Source organism: Brassica rapa, chromosome A05 (assembly GCF_000309985.2).
Source record: "Brassica rapa cultivar Chiifu-401-42 chromosome A05, CAAS_Brap_v3.01, whole genome shotgun sequence".
Lineage (NCBI taxonomy): Eukaryota > Viridiplantae > Streptophyta > Magnoliopsida > Brassicales > Brassicaceae > Brassica > Brassica rapa.
Genome location: NC_024799.2, coordinates 25011134 through 25026324, shown reverse-complemented (window position 1 = coordinate 25026324; position 15191 = coordinate 25011134). Strand labels below are relative to the sequence as shown.

The 15191-nt window shown below is 38.3% G+C and overlaps 4 protein-coding genes and 1 non-coding gene across 5 annotated transcripts; 4 read left to right on the top strand and 1 right to left on the bottom strand.

Moving 5' to 3' along the window:
• Window positions 1-632: 632 nt before the first annotated feature.
• LOC103870358 (plant intracellular Ras-group-related LRR protein 9) lies at window positions 633-4376 on the bottom strand. Its single transcript, XM_009148488.3, has 3 exons — window positions 3121-4376; window positions 1699-1865; window positions 633-1612 (listed from the first exon to the last, which is right to left on the bottom strand). The coding sequence occupies exons 1-3, from the start codon at window positions 3814-3816 to the stop codon at window positions 982-984; spliced, it is 1494 nt and encodes a 497-aa protein (XP_009146736.1). The 5' UTR covers window positions 3817-4376; the 3' UTR covers window positions 633-981.
• Window positions 4377-4643: 267 nt separating this feature from the next.
• On the top strand, window positions 4644-7931 carry LOC103870357 (UDP-glycosyltransferase 76B1). Its single transcript, XM_009148487.3, has 2 exons — window positions 4644-6494; window positions 6977-7931. The coding sequence occupies exons 1-2, from the start codon at window positions 6026-6028 to the stop codon at window positions 7852-7854; spliced, it is 1347 nt and encodes a 448-aa protein (XP_009146735.1). The 5' UTR covers window positions 4644-6025; the 3' UTR covers window positions 7855-7931.
• Window positions 7932-8962: 1031 nt separating this feature from the next.
• Window positions 8963-12972, top strand: LOC103870355 (protein NEDD1). Its single transcript, XM_009148486.3, has 10 exons — window positions 8963-9468; window positions 9611-9714; window positions 9817-10077; window positions 10171-10275; window positions 10426-10491; window positions 10634-10855; window positions 11040-11534; window positions 11711-12316; window positions 12401-12562; window positions 12662-12972. The coding sequence occupies exons 1-10, from the start codon at window positions 9294-9296 to the stop codon at window positions 12767-12769; spliced, it is 2304 nt and encodes a 767-aa protein (XP_009146734.1). The 5' UTR covers window positions 8963-9293; the 3' UTR covers window positions 12770-12972.
• Window positions 12973-13126: 154 nt separating this feature from the next.
• On the top strand, window positions 13127-13200 carry TRNAV-CAC. The gene has a single exon. It is a non-coding gene; the product is annotated as a tRNA-Val (tRNA).
• Window positions 13201-13296: 96 nt separating this feature from the next.
• Window positions 13297-15154, top strand: LOC103870354 (PRA1 family protein A3). Its single transcript, XM_009148485.3, has 7 exons — window positions 13297-13626; window positions 13732-13772; window positions 13854-13932; window positions 14246-14332; window positions 14411-14499; window positions 14591-14662; window positions 14753-15154. The coding sequence occupies exons 1-7, from the start codon at window positions 13469-13471 to the stop codon at window positions 14854-14856; spliced, it is 630 nt and encodes a 209-aa protein (XP_009146733.1). The 5' UTR covers window positions 13297-13468; the 3' UTR covers window positions 14857-15154.
• Window positions 15155-15191: the final 37 nt, after the last annotated feature.

Here is a 15191-nt window from a genome sequence, read left to right as displayed (position 1 = left end):
CTAAAATTTGCTGCATAATTCATGACACTTTGAGTTTACTATAGTGACAAATTGATGTAATATGTAACTATGATACCTGCTCAGTTTTCTAATAGAAATGTAGGTTGATTTTCAAGAGTTGGCAAGTTTTGTAAACTCACTAAACTGTATGGTTAACAAAGCACTAAAAGGATTTAAATAGTTAATAGACAATGCAGAGGAAAGTATATATTAGTTCCAGATAAGTAGTTGAAATGTCAATTGTTCGGTTCTCACAATAATATATAACCTATTCAGATATTCGTTTATAGTAAAATAAGAGTATTTTTTTGGTAATATTATACGACTTTGTGGTGACACACCAATAAGACACCATCTTGTCTATGAAAACGTGTTTTGGGGGTCATCAAGTGGAATATCATCCGTTTATGCCACGCACTAGGCACGACCTTTTTGTCTATTGACTTGAAGAAACGCGCTCAATCTTATTACCCACCGACGATAAACTGAAACCACTAAGTCGGTGAAATTAATGTTCAGTTTAGTGCTGTTGTGCCCCCATTATATCAGACCAAAGAGGTATAGCATCAGTAGAGAATCACCATTGCCATGTCTCTGGAAAGATCAACGGATCCAAGACGCGTTCATCAAAATAAGTAGAGTGCTTCATGTTTCTCATATATTAGATTAGAGTCATTACATTTTTAACTTTGATTTTTTACATAAGGAAACCAATCAAAAGAAAGCTCAAACACAGAACTCAGTTAAACTCCTTTGAGCTTTTATTAACCCACAAAACATAAGCAAATTCCGTGAAGGTTTGATTTTAAAGTATGAACCTAAAGTTAAATGACAGGGCATGACCTATCAGAAAGAATCAAAATGGTAAACAAGTAAAGAGTCCTTCATTATATACTCTAATGAGAGAGAGAACCAGCTGAAAGGAGCAGCACCCCCATCTCTTTGGAAACAAAGAGTTATTCGAAGTCAAAAGCCACACATTCATAGCTTCTGCTCAAGGTAAGAGTCTCGAGGAGAACCCGATCCCAGATACTCTGAAACATCTGTGACATATGTTTTCAGCTTGGACGTGGTTCTGGTGAGCCACCCGGCGTTTGCCTGCTCCATCTCCTCCTCCATTTTCCTCTTCTCCTCTTCTTCAAACATACTTATCCTTCTCTTTCCCATATACATCTTCACCACTTCTGCACCTTCCTTCACCACTTCCTCCGGTGGGACCACGAGCGGGTTCTGGCTCACATTCAGTTTCGTCAGGCTTTCTAGTGAGCCGAAAGTGTCAGGGAGGGCGTGGATCTGGTTGTTGCTCAAGTCGAGCTCTTGGAGATTTATGAGGTCCCCGAATGAAATAGGGAGCTCAATGAGATCACTGAAGTTACTGCTTAGGTTTAAGTACTCGAGGTTTGCGAGCAAACAGAAAGAATCAGGAAGGCCTTGAAGCTCGTTGAAGTGGGCGTCGAGGTACGTTAGGGATATCATTTCGCCTATACTGCTCGGGAAGGATCGGATCTTGTTGTATTGGATCATGAGCTTCTCTAGGTTCACTAGCTCGGACCCGATGTTGGTTGGTAAGTAGGTGAGACGGTTGAAGCTCACGTCCAAGATAACCAACGACCTGAGAGTTTGATGTAAGAAGTAGTTAAAGTGGATTTAAAAAAAAAAAATGAAAACTTGACAAAGTGAGAGTTATGTATTACGTACCCACAACGGCAGATGGAATCAGGCAAGACGGTGAGCTTGTTAGTAGAGACATTCAGAATTTTCAACTTGGAGAGTAGACCGATAGAGTCTGGTAATGTCTCCAGAATATTCCCAGAGACATTTAACTCAACAAGATCATGCAGTCCCGCTATTGAATCAGGAATAGCCTGTTGGACAGTGGTAAGACAAGTAAACACACAGAAACTGAGCTTTTGGAAAACTCATTATGTATCACTAACAAAGTCAAGAAAACTAATGTAGCTTGAGCTATAGATTATAACTCAGAACAATCAAAGAAAACATATTTATATAGTTAACAGGATTCGTTTGCAAAACGTGAATAATTAACCCATTAGGCCATACCTGAAGCATAACTTATTGAACAATATCAATGACGGCAGAACCAAAACAAGCAAATGGGTAGAATCTCTTTAAAACTACACCAGACTACTAGACATCATTTCTTCCAAAATCTCAGAACGCAAAACAAAAACAAAAACAAAAACACATATGCCGGAATCTCTTGAATTCCACATCATACTATACTAGACATCATTGATACAACATGTATTTGCATCACAACAGAAGAAGGCATTGTTCGCAGCTCAATAAAGTAAGGGCAGAATCAAGTGCAAGTATTAATAATGTGATCACTCGTTATATTTTACTAAAAGGATTGCCCATCAGCCATTGAACAATGCTATCCCAATAAATTAACCTTTACGCTACACTAAAGATTACCAAACTCCCAAACCCCTATTGGCTATTAAAACCCAAGTTAACTTCTTCGCCATCCAGAAAAACCAAGAACAGATTCAAGACTTACCCTTTAGGCAAAAATGTAGCAGATTATGAATGACAAAAGAATAAGACACTGTTCTTCACTCAATAGAGTAAGGCCAGAATCAAATGCACCTAGTAATCTTGTGATCTCTCTTATTATATGTTAAACTTACGCAACTCAAAAGATTACCCATTCAAGACTTAACACCCATGTAGCAGATTATGAATAACATAAGAATAAGGCATTGTTCGTTACACAATAGAGTAAGGCCACAGAGTAAAAACGCACCTAGTAATCTTGTTATCTCTCACTATATCTTTTACTCTTACACTACACTTAAGATTACTATATTCCCAAACCGTATAGGATCTTAAACCAAAGTTTTCATCTTTCAACATCCAGAGAAGCCAAGAACAGAGTCAAGACTTACCCTTTACGCAACTAGTAGTCTTGTGATCTCTCTTATTATATTCTACACTTACGCAACTCAAAAGATTACCAATTTCCCTAACCCTATAGGATCTTTAACCAAAGTTGCATACTTTAACATCCACAGAAGCCAAGAACAGAGTCAAGACTTACACTTTACGCAACAATGTAGCAGATTGTGATTACAGAAAGGAACAAAAAAAGGTAACCTGGAGCTGATTGTTGGAGAGATCAAGAACAAGCAACCCTTGGATCCTCCCAAACGCTTCAGGTAACAACCTCAGCTTCCTCCCAGACAAATCCACACGCTCCACCCTATTATCCAACGCCTGCTGCAGTATCCCAACAACCTCCTCATTAACCTCCACCGCCGCAACTCCCTCCTCATCCGCCGCCACCGCAGCGGATTCATACATCCTCACAAGCCTCTCCTCCGCTTCCTTCAACAGCTTCTCATACGAATCATGAACCTCGTCCAATTTCAAAATCGACTCGCACACAGTCTTATCCTTCCCCATCTCTTCCCTCTTCTTCTCATCCTCATCCTCGTCCTTCCCCTCGTTGATCGCGATGTCGTTAAGCGATTCGGATAGAATCCCCTCGATCTCCGAGAGCTTGGCGCGCGCCTTGTCCACGGACTCGTGATCGGGCCTGGGCCCGAGGGTGCGGAGGATGGATCGGGTCTGGGCCACGTCGGAGATGGCTTTGGTCATGGAGGCGAGGACGGAGGGGTGCGCCAGGTGAGGCATCTGGGTGACGATCTCGATCGGCTGCTCGACATCGAAGGCGGGAGCGGAGGAGGAGGAGGAGGAAGGGGAAGATGATTTGGTGGCGGTGAAGGAAGGGAGACGAGACAGGACGTAGGAGAGGACGGGGAACTTGTTGGGGTTGGGATCTGCCGCCATTGTTGTGGTGATGATTGGATCTGAATCGGGGAATGAATGAGATGATGATGATGAAGATGATGATGCTTGGGTCTCACGCTATCTTGTGTTTGCTTGCCTCTTATCTCTCTGCTGGTATCTGGTGCCGAGTCGCCACGTGTAAGCGAATGTTGCTGACTGGATGATGTCGTTATTATCAGTATATATATTGAGAAATTATCGTACTTTAGAAGTGAAAACAAAAGGTGAAAGGATAAATATGGTGAAAGGAAGCATTTATCAAAAAGAGAATTATCTATTCTGAAAAAAACATAGAGAAGAAAATTTAAAATACATTTGGAAAATAAAAATAGTGAAAAATAATGTATTATTAGAAGATTACAATTTAAAATTAGCAATCTTTTTAGTCTTAAATCATATTCTCTTTATATATTTAATGTTACTTCAAAATGTAAAATACTAAATTTTATTCAGTATATCTCATTTATATTAAAAGAAACTAAAACTTGTTCAACTAATAAAAATAGCATTGCATAATACAACTGATCACAAACATCAAATTCATTTAGATTTTGCATATAAACTTAAAAACATCATTTAAACTAAAGAAAAAAAAAACTTTAAAACATCACCTATGAAATGAAACAGAGAAAATATTATATAATTCTATAATTTTGTTTGTCCGTTTTATTTTATTTTTTTTTTTTTGAAAGAATTTTAAATTTATTCAAATCAAAAAAAAACTTTTGTACAGAAGTGTTTTACTGCCTCATTTTTACAAGTAGAAAATTCCTAAGAACATACTACTATCCTTTATCCTCTTCCAAACCAAGCCTCCATAGTCTTCTCATGTTTGTCCGTTTTAATTAGTTAAAGTATTTTGTTTAAGATAAAAAAACACCAGATATAAATATAAATAAATGTTTAAGAGAGTGTTATTTATCTAATTTTACACTTAACTTTTGCATATAAATTTGATACATCATGTAAACTGAGAAACAAAAAAAAATTAAAACATCAACTAAAATGAAACATAGAGAATATTATATAATTATGTAATTTTGTTTGTCCGTTTTAATTAGTTCAAGTAGTTTGTTTAAGATAAAAAAAATATCAGATATAAATATAAATACATGTTTAAGAAAGTGTCATTTATCTATTTTATCTTCTATTTTTCGACTTTGACTCACGAGGTATTCACAACAAATATTAATTATGCTTAAATCACGTATTCTTTAAATTTTTCATATAATATTTTTCAGTTGAGCTAACAATAATTACTGTTAAAGAAATCATTTATCTAAAACGCATCTAAAGAGAAAACTATTGGAGATGATATCGACCATTTGCCAACCTTGAAAGCTCATGTTGGTCTCTCTCGGCTAAAAACCCATTTAACCATTTTGGACTCATATAACCACCAGTTCAGTACATATTAATATTTATTTGGTTTGAATAGTTTAGTTAGAGAATCTGAGTCGAGTATAGATTTTATAAAAGCAAGTCGTGCTCAAAAACTATAATAAGCCAAAGCCAAAGTCAACCAGTTTTGGAGTTTTGTTGCAAGAACAGTCATTGCTTTGTCATCTCATGTTCTAAAACATTGGTTTCTTTTCTTTGATCAACAAAACCCATTTTGGATTGTTTTTGTTTGATTCATTGATAGAGCTCACACTGCAAATAACAGAGTAAGTAGCAAATTCATCTTGAGATACCAATTTGAATTTGAGTTTTGCTGGCCATCCTCATTAACATACAAATTGTGAATAAAAGAAAAAAAAAGATTCAATGCATCAAAATAATCAAATAGGAAAAAAAAAAAAACTTAATTTATTTCTTGAAAAGTGTCTAAATTTAAGATATAGGGTTTTTTTCCTAGTATGGGTAAAAGCTGGCTACAGCTCAATTTGTATATTATTTATTTTATAAATTTAGAAAGAAAGTACCACCAAATTAAACACATTCACATGTTATGAAAGATTGGTAACCATGAACATGTTAAGGTAATAAATACGAAGAAGAAAAAAAACGAAGAAGTATTATCCCACATGCGTTTAGTCATTCTTTAACAACAAATAGACATAAATATATTTAGACTGAATCAGCATGATTACGTATTTCAGTGACGCAATAGATGTCGTCGTCTTAGTCGCCAGTGCTACTGCACTTCTCTATAATAGTCAAACCCGTATGAAGCAGAACAACACATAGAGAAACACAACAACAAAAAATGGTGATTAGAGAAACAAAACCAGTGATCTTTCTCTTTACTTTCCCTTTACAAGGTCACTTAAACCCAAACTTCCAGCTTGCCAACATCCTCTGTAAAAGAGGCTTCTCCATCACAGTGATTCACACTGAGTTCAACGCTCCAAACGCTTCCAACTTCCCTCACTTCACTTTCGTGTCCATTCCCGACGGTTTGTCTGAATCTGAAGCCTCGAATCCTGACGTCATCGAGCTTCTCCATGACCTCAATTCCAAATGTGTTGCTCCTTTTGGTGATTGCTTGAAGAAGCTTTTGTCTCAAGAACCAACTGCTGCTTGTGTGATTGTAGATGCTCTTTGGTACTTCACTGATGGTTTAACAGAGAAGTTTGGTATCCCAAGGATGGTTCTTCGGACGGTTAACCTCTCAGCTTTCGTTGCTTTCTCAAAGTTTCATGTCTTACGAGAGAAAGGGTATCTTTCTCTTCAAGGTATGTACCAATGTTCTCAAAACCGTTTTAGTCGCATCTAGGCACTGCTTAGGCGGCAAATCAGTCATAATCAATTTTTTTAAATCTGATTTATACGATTCAAATTGATCTGAACCGTTGTAAATCAGTTAAAATTACTTTAAATCTATCTAAACTGGTCTAAATGTGTTTAATCAAGCAATAATGTTAGGACAAATTATCAATTTGTCTAGTTTTCTTTTATATATATATCTAAATTTTGTAATCATCAAAAAAAAATTAAACCAAAAAAAAGTTAATAAGTTAAATATATTTTTAAAACATATCATTTTTTTTGTTATCGGTCAGCCTTCATCTAAACCCAGTCTAGTCACTAGTTTTCTATAAAGCAATTAGTTACCACCTGCTGATTTCTTAAACATTGGTACTTACAAATCGAAATCAAGATTTAATATCTGAACTTTGCTTTATTCTCGTTGACTTTTTTTCTCTCATCTTGGCAGAGTCTCAAGCCGACTTCCCAGTTCCAGAGCTTCCACATCTTAGAATGAAAGATCTTCCCTGGTTCCAGACAGATGATCCAAGATCAGGTGATAAGTTAAAGAAAGGTGTGCTGAAGTCACTAAAGTCATCATCAGGAATCATATTCAACGCCATTGAAGATCTTGAAGCAGAACAGCTAAAACAATCCCTCAAAGAGTTCCCGGTTCCACACTTCTGTATTGGACCCTTTCACAAGCACGTTTCACTTTCATCAAGCAGCTTACTTACACAAGACATGACCTGTCTCGCCTGGCTAGACAAGCAAGAACCTAACTCTGTGATCTACGTAAGTCTCGGAAGCATTGCTTCAATAGATGAATCTGAGTTCTTGGAGATTGCTTGGGGTCTAAGAAACAGCAACCAGCCTTTTCTATGGGTGGTTAGACCCGGTTTGATCCGCGGCACTGAATGGATTGAGAATCTCCCTAAAGGGTTCATCGAAAGCCTTGAAGGTAAGGGTAAGATCGTCAAATGGGCACCTCAGATAGAGGTTTTAGCTCACCGTTCAACGGGTGGATTCTTGACGCATTGTGGATGGAACTCGACGATAGAGAGCATATGTGAAGGCGTACCATTGATATGCAAGCCTTCTTTTGGGGACCAGAGGGTGAATGCAAGGTACATTAGTGATGTTTGGAGGATCGGTTTGCATTTGGAGAACAAGATAGAGAGAGTGGAGATCGAGAGAGCGGTTAGAACACTGATGAAGAGCTCAGAAAGAGAAGAGATCCGTAAGAGGATCATGCCCATGAAGGAAACTGCTGAGAAATGCCTTGAGCCTGGAGGTTCATCGTTTAGGAATCTCAAAAAGTTGATTGCTCATATATTGTCCTTTTAATGTCCACATTCTGTTTGCTTTGTTTAAATTTGTTCTAAACTCCAAAAATAAAGGCACATCTGATTTGTTACATATCACCACACAATTCTTTTAACACTAAAAATTTCACTGATAACCATGGAAATATACAAATGATGGGTACTTCATAAAAAGCAAAAGAAAATCCAATAAATTTCAAGTGTCAAATTTGTTGAGATAAGCTTGAAGAATAAAGAAACTTGAGGAGCAAGTAAAAGACCTAATCCTATTGTGATTGAAATTTATATTATATTTAAGAGTTATCTAGATATGTTTGTTTAATAGGATTAGGATTTTATAATCTCTATATAAGGATATGTCAAAGTGTGACATAACTTGTGGGATTAGAGATTGAGAGTTTGTGTGTTTTAGTTTTTAAGTGAGTTTTCTAAAGTTTAATAAAGAAGAGTGAGTTCTTTATATTTGTCAATATTTGATTCTATATTTAGTATCAGAACCTTAGGAAGAGATGAGTGACATTGTAGCCGCGACCGCGAAACCTAGAGATGGAGGAGGATCTTCTTCAATCAAGTGTCCAATGCTTAATGCAACTAATTATACGGTATGGGCAATAAGAATGACAAATTTTGCTGCCTGGATAAACTTAATAGTTTGAGTTCTAGGGGTCACAATGTTTTCTTGGCATTTTCTGCTGCAGGAAATATCCCACCACAAGTGTATTCTGTACAGTTATTGTCTTGGCAAGACCTATCAACAGTTGGAAAGTGCAAGAGTTTGCACCCAAGACCTGAAGACCGAACACTATTCAAGTAAATCTCACAGCGGTTAAAGAAGAGCGGATTAATAATACGCTTTGGTGATCCAATAAAAGAAGATCCACAATAATATTAACAAACAACATGTGAGTTGGTCGATAACACATTTTACAAGTGTCTATATTTTTTAATCAACCAGTTATTCGTAAGTCAGTCAAGTTGTACCTTATATCATAAAGCATTTAAAAAGATTTAAACAATTTGACTATTAGTTGTTTTGCAATCCAATTAAATAGTCAAATTAAATCCAATAACTCTACCTATTAAAGATCAATCATCATAATGATTGATTTAGGAATATCTCTATATATGGTTACAATATATATTAGCATTAACTACTAATGTAACGACAACGATTTAAAGCAAAACGATACCTCTGCAAACGGTATCCCTACGGTTGTCACTGACACACCATTTGAACCGACATTTGATTGTATACCACATCCAAACCGAAACTAAACCAAACCAATTCAACATACCCGAACTCAACCGTATCAAACCGAAATAGAAGAGTTTCCGGCTAGCTTTCCTTTTCCTTTTCTTTTTTTGTTTCCACATCGGAGAAGAAGAGGAGCAGAGTCCCCCTTCCCGCATTGTTCAGATTCCGAACGATCGTTGAATCGCGAAGTCAAAACAAAGTCAATAATGACTACTAGAAACTTGGTGGAGCCTTCGTGGCGTCTTCTCGCAGCGAGCGGCGGAGACACGGTCAAGCTCTTCGACGTCTCCGCCGGCGCCGAGTCTTGCGATGATCCCTGCATTTTGAGCTACACTCCGACGCCTCGCTCCGTCGTCAATTCCGTCAAATGGAACCATACGAGTAAGCAAAAACCCTTAGATTAGGACTGTAACGGCTTCTTCACCACTGATCTTAGATTTTATTATAATTTTAAGGAAAAAAATCAGAATCTAGGTTTAACTCACTTCCCTTGGGGTTGATGTGCTGCTGTTTTGGGATGTAGATATGGTTGTAGCGAGTGTGGGAGAAGATAAGAAGATATCTCTGTGGCAGAAAAATGGGAAGACCTTAGGAACTGTACCTAAGAACAGCAACGATATCAATGAGGTTACTACTTTTCTCAGGATTCTTAGCATTTCTCTAAGGTTGTTGCATTTCACTGTAAACAATGTTAATCTATGTGTATTTGCTTGTGATGGTATTGTTCAGGAATGTTTATCAGCCATTAGCTTCAGCAACAAAGGGTCTAGGTACATATGTTCTGGAGGGACTGGGCAAACCGTAAGGATATGGGATCTGCAAAGAAAGCTTTGTATTAAAAATCTGAAGGGTCATACAAGTACTATAACGGGTGTGATGTACAATTGCAAAGACGAGCATGTGGCTTCTATCAGCGTTGGTGGGGATCTGATAGTTCACAACCTTGCGTCTGGAGCAAGAGCTTCTGAACTCAAAGATCCAAACGGGCAGGTTGTTTGGTTAGTATATACATGCTTTCGTTTTTAGTTGAGAGCTTTTTGTTCATCATACTAATTGGCTTTTGGATTGTTGGTTCGAGAGCAGATATTGAAGGTTCTCGATTATTCAAGGTTCAGTCGACACCTTCTGCTTACTGCAGGTGATGATGGGACCGTGCATCTCTGGGACACGACTGGTCGTAACCCAAAGGTTTGATCTATTGTATTGCCATGTATTCCATGTGGGAAATAATATATTACAAGTTCTCACCCTCTTGTTGATAACTGGAATGAGTCAATCTCTTCCCCTACATCTTTTTTTTTTGCTGAATCATTGCTCACTGGAATTTCATTTTCACAGATGACCTGGTTGAAGCAGCATTCTGCACCAACTGCTGGTGTTTGTTTTTCTCCATCAAATGACAAGGTTAATGAATCCTTATGAACGGTCTACTTACTTATACATGAACAAGACAGATCAATTTATTTGTATATACATGTGCATAAGTCACGAATTACATTAACCTCTCCATTGCTCTAACTTACGAAGTTTATCTACGGTTTGACAGATTATTGCTAGTGTGGGGCTAGACAAAAAGCTTTACACTTACGACTCTGGTACCAGAAAACCTTCGTCCTGCATTTCATATGAATCACCTTTCTCTTCTTTGGCGTTTGGGGATAATGGTCACATACTGGCAGCTGGAACGGGTAACGGTAGAATAGTATTCTACGACGTACGTGGCAAGCCGCAACCTGTCACTGTCCTCCACGCGTACAGCAGTTCAGAGGTCAATACTTTTTTTTAACCTTAGTTCAATCTTCTAAGCACTTTACGGTTTTACTGTGGTTACATGGATGCCACATTTTGCACTTACTCAATGCAACAGAAACAAGTTTTTTGGTAAAGATGTTTATTCTAAGCTTTTTACTTTGAATTGAAAACCGAACTAAGCTTTTGCTTTTATTGATCAGGCTGTCACAAGTTTATCCTGGCAAACATCAAAACCAGTTATTGTGAACGAAAGAAACTGCACGCCTGAGATGGCTCTTTTTGGTGGTACTGTGGAAGATTCAGTTGTCATTCCAGACCCCTCTCCTGCAACGACTTCATCTTTAGCTTCACATTCCACGGTGTTGCCAGGCTCTCATGGAGCTGCCTCTAGTACGTTAAATCCATCATCGGCAGAAGAAACGCCGAAAAGAAACCATCTATGGCCTGGTGGACCACTGATCAGGCTACAAGCACACCGTGCCAGTGATAGCTCTAAAGATGATATGGACATATTTTCCCCAGTCGTCGGCGTACAATCTGTTGAGAAATGGTCTGACACCGAAGGATTGAAAAGGGATCATCTAGTTCTTGATAAGAGGACTTCCTCCTTGACGTTTCCTTCTTCGAGCAAAGGAGGGTTTCCGTTTGGAGATGACGGAAACAAAGACTGGAAACTGAGTTCCACTTCTAAACAGGTTTGTGTTACTTCATCTTTCCACTACGATTTGGTCTCTGAACTCAACGTTGTTTGAGCTTTAAGGTATTGAATGGTTTAGAAGAATCAATATGATTCAGTCGTGTTTGTTAAATCCTCTACTATTTAGCCTTCATCAGTGTTTAATCTTCTGCTTTTTGTATGTACTATATACAGGATGACACAAGGGCTGCTTTTTCTCCTTTTGGATCAACGCCCACAGCATTATCGAAAAACGAATTCTCTGCTCTAACACCTCCAGAAGCCTGGGGTGGCGAGAAGTTTAGCCACTTGGCTGCTAATGACAAATTTTCTGATAAATTTAGTCACCTGAACCCGCCTCCGCGTCTCGGGATTTCCAGCTCAAGCGCTAGTACATCTGGATCGATGTATTCTGGTTCTAGAGATTTCCCTTTGTCGCTTGGTCAGAACCAGACGAGCCTTGCAAACGTTAGCATTAGCTCAGAGTTCCCTGGCGTGAGAGACTTCAACTCAAAGTTCGAGAAATCCTCAACTCTTCTGGCAGATAACTTCCCATCCAGCCCGTTGCTAACCAAAGGCATCGCAGCTCCGGGGAACATTGATTCATTGAGGCTTTCACCGAGTTTGACTCGTAGGTTCTCAACTTATGCTGAGAGAATCGGCGACGGAGCCTTTCTCTCTTCTGGTTCGCCTAAGATAAAGAAAACAGGAGCCGAAACCAGAGAAGAAGTTCTGAATAATCTGTTGCAAAGACCTGAGAGACTGGCTGCAGATGCAGCAGGAGGTCTTCCGGTTATGAATGTATAAAAAGTTAACGAAACATTTTATTCTTGATCAGTCTCAGTAACTTGACCGAGTTTTTTTTTTGTGGTAATTGTGTTCCAGGGAGGAGGAAGCTTGCAACAGTTGAAGCAGCCTGAAAACAACTTCACGCTTCAGCTATTTCAAAGAACACTTGAAGGAACACTGGATAATTTGAAGAACTCAGTCCACGACGATATGAGGAACCTGCACATAGAGATATTGAGACAATTTCACATGCATGAGGTAACGTTCGTGTTTAGCAACAGACCTTAATCACAGTACATTTTTAGATAAAATGTGTTTTTATCTTTTCTGGTCTTTAACGAGTGGTGGTGAAAACAGATGGAGATGTCGACGGCGTTAAACTCGGTTCTGGAGAACCAAGCAGAGCTCATGAAAGAGATTAAAATGTTACGGAAAGAGAACCAACAACTTCGCCAAATGCTTTAGAGAGCGAAAAAAGGAATGAGAGGTATATGAGTGCGACCATTTAAAAGCTTTAATGTACTCGAATGTTTTTGTGTAGAAAATGCATTTAACTGGAGTGAAACAAAAAGATTAAATGGATACTATTTCACTTTTTTCAGCTGAACTGTTGATGCATCCTATAATTTGTAATTTTCTAGCAGACATATATAATTGTCAAGTGCTAACGGTGGACTGGATCCACAGATGTATATAACTCTGTCTCTGCTAACAAAACTAAGGAGTTTTTCTCTTCTTTTCTCTCTCTCTCAAACATTGGCCTATAGTCTCAATCCTTCGTTTTTTTTGTTAGAGATTTAAAAGGATAGCAATAGACAAGTCGTCTGGGTGGTGTAGTCGGTTATCACGCTAGTCTCACACACTAGAGGTCCCCGGTTCGAACCCGGGCTCAGACATTTTCTTTTTCTGCCGCGTTTTTCGCCATTTATCCAATGCAATGGTGCCACGTAATGATCTGCTACACGCTATATTTTACTTCGCACGCGTTGGCAGACGTGTGCGTGTTGATTTTCACTTTACCTTCAAACTAAACATCCTCTAATCGAATCAATCTAGAAATTTGAGAATCAATTGAAAGAAAAAAAAAGTTCATCAAACCCTTATTTTCAATCTTATTCAGAGTAGATTGTTATTGATTGATTCATCTTGTGTGACAAAAGAGAGATGGATTGGGATAGCGTAGCTGCAGGGGATGTGGTAGAGGCGCTAAGAGAGGTTGAGTGGTCGACGAGTCCTCGTTCTTTAGCAGAGTTCTTCTCCAGATTCGCCTTCCCTCGCTCTTTCTCTAAATGGATGAGCCGCCTCAAATGCAATCTCTACTAGTATCTCACCCTTTCCCTCTCTCTCTCTATCTCTATCTCTATCTCTTTCTATATGTGTATTCGTGTTTGTGTTGATTTTGATTCTATCTGGTTTTCTTGTTGCAGCTATAGGACGAACTACTTCATCTTGTTGATTTTCGTTCTGGGTATGTCAAAGCCTTGAACTTTCTTTCTTTTTTAGCTCTGATTGAGAAATCTGATTTATGATCAACTCTTGAGCTCATCAGGTCTTGCACTTATCACCCGACCTCTTGCCATTATTGGTGCTGCTCTTACTGCTTTAAGCTTAGCTTTCCTTAACGACAGGTGATTTTTTATTTATCCTTAGTTTATAGTTTTATTCATTTGCTGTTGGTTCTCTTGGTAGTTGAATGTTTAGGAAGGGGCTCTGCTCTCTATATAGTTAAGTTATTAGCCCTTTGTGAATAATATTACATTCCAATAGATTATGGCGTTGGGGTCTTTTGTTTAAGAGTTGTAAGCTTCTCTATTTTCAGTTATTTAGTTTTTTTTGTTTTGTTTTGGCTTGACCCTAAGATTTGAATGTTTATGTCCTTTGAATGTTTATGTCCTTTGAATGCTCATGCGTTGTGGTAATTTTTGTTGCTCTATTTTGCAGCTTTGCAGCTACTTTCAATGAAAAGGCTATCCGGACCATAAGGCAATTCTCGCCGCATTTAGCTGCAAAGATGAGGCCTCCCCACATGTTTGTTCTTTTATTTTCTTTTTCATCTCCATGGAAGTTTTTTTTTCTTTAATTTATTACTTATGAACGCTTTTTCAGGCCTGTCATTCGTGGGCGATCTGCGTCTAGAAAGACGGTCTACGTTTGTGGCCAACCACGTTTGGTGTTCGTGTTGCTGGGATTAACCGGTACTTTTAAAATACTCAAATATCTCTAAACCCTCCTCTTACCTCTTGATATGCAACTGATGCAAAGTATTGGTTTTTTCGTTATGTGTAGCTAGCTTTGTCTTGTGGTTTGCTTCCTGCGGTTTGTTGTGGGTCCTTTATGCACTTGCCACTGCTCTTCTCTGTAAGTTGTTAAACTCTTGTCTTTTCCCTGTTTTTGGTCCGGTTTGAAACCTCTAAAATTGATTATTTTATTTCTGTCCAATCTCCATAGTGATCATGCTTCATGCAAGCCTGAGAACTCCGAACCTCAAGGCACGCTTGAACACATTCCGTGAAGAGTTCAGGGCTGTGTGGCGTAACTACAGTGAACTTTAAAGCCAACAATAAGCTTTCAAGCTTGAAGCCAAACGAAAGTTTCAAGTTACGCATAAATTCCAAGCCATTCCTTCATGTGCGTGGAAAACAATCAAGTTATTCTCATCTTGTAGTTAGCTAGTAATTGTAAAAGCCACTTTGTCTGGTTTAGTTGAGTAGAATCACAGGGTTGGTTGATAAATCGATATAGTGTTGTGTGCTCTTTAAGGTTCATTGTAATGCTACTGCTGCTGAACACCAAGTCTATGTATCCATGGTTCACACTCTTTTACATTGTGTTAGTGATTCAGCTTTTCAATACCTTCGTTTGCTACTTCTCCGCAGAGTTTCGGTTT

Coding starts and splice junctions, on each gene's coding strand:
- LOC103870354 (XM_009148485.3), top strand. CDS start 13,469: ATGGATTGGGATAGCGTAGCTGCAGGGGATGTGGTAGAGGCGCTAAGA. Junction 13,627..13,731: donor CTCAAATGCAATCTCTACTA/GTATCTCACCCT, acceptor TTCTTGTTGCAG/CTATAGGACGAACTACTTCA. Junction 14,663..14,752: donor ACTTGCCACTGCTCTTCTCT/GTAAGTTGTTAA, acceptor CAATCTCCATAG/TGATCATGCTTCATGCAAGC.
- LOC103870357 (XM_009148487.3), top strand. CDS start 6,026: ATGGTGATTAGAGAAACAAAACCAGTGATCTTTCTCTTTACTTTCCCT. Junction 6,495..6,976: donor AGGGTATCTTTCTCTTCAAG/GTATGTACCAAT, acceptor TCATCTTGGCAG/AGTCTCAAGCCGACTTCCCA.
- LOC103870358 (XM_009148488.3), bottom strand. CDS start 3,816: ATGGCGGCAGATCCCAACCCCAACAAGTTCCCCGTCCTCTCCTACGTC. Junction 1,866..3,120: donor TCTCCAACAATCAGCTCCAG/GTTACCTTTTTT, acceptor ACTGTCCAACAG/GCTATTCCTGATTCAATAGC. Junction 1,613..1,698: donor GATTCCATCTGCCGTTGTGG/GTACGTAATACA, acceptor TCAAACTCTCAG/GTCGTTGGTTATCTTGGACG.
- LOC103870355 (XM_009148486.3), top strand. CDS start 9,294: ATGACTACTAGAAACTTGGTGGAGCCTTCGTGGCGTCTTCTCGCAGCG. Junction 10,078..10,170: donor TCAAAGATCCAAACGGGCAG/GTTGTTTGGTTA, acceptor GTTCGAGAGCAG/ATATTGAAGGTTCTCGATTA. Junction 10,492..10,633: donor TTTCTCCATCAAATGACAAG/GTTAATGAATCC, acceptor ACGGTTTGACAG/ATTATTGCTAGTGTGGGGCT.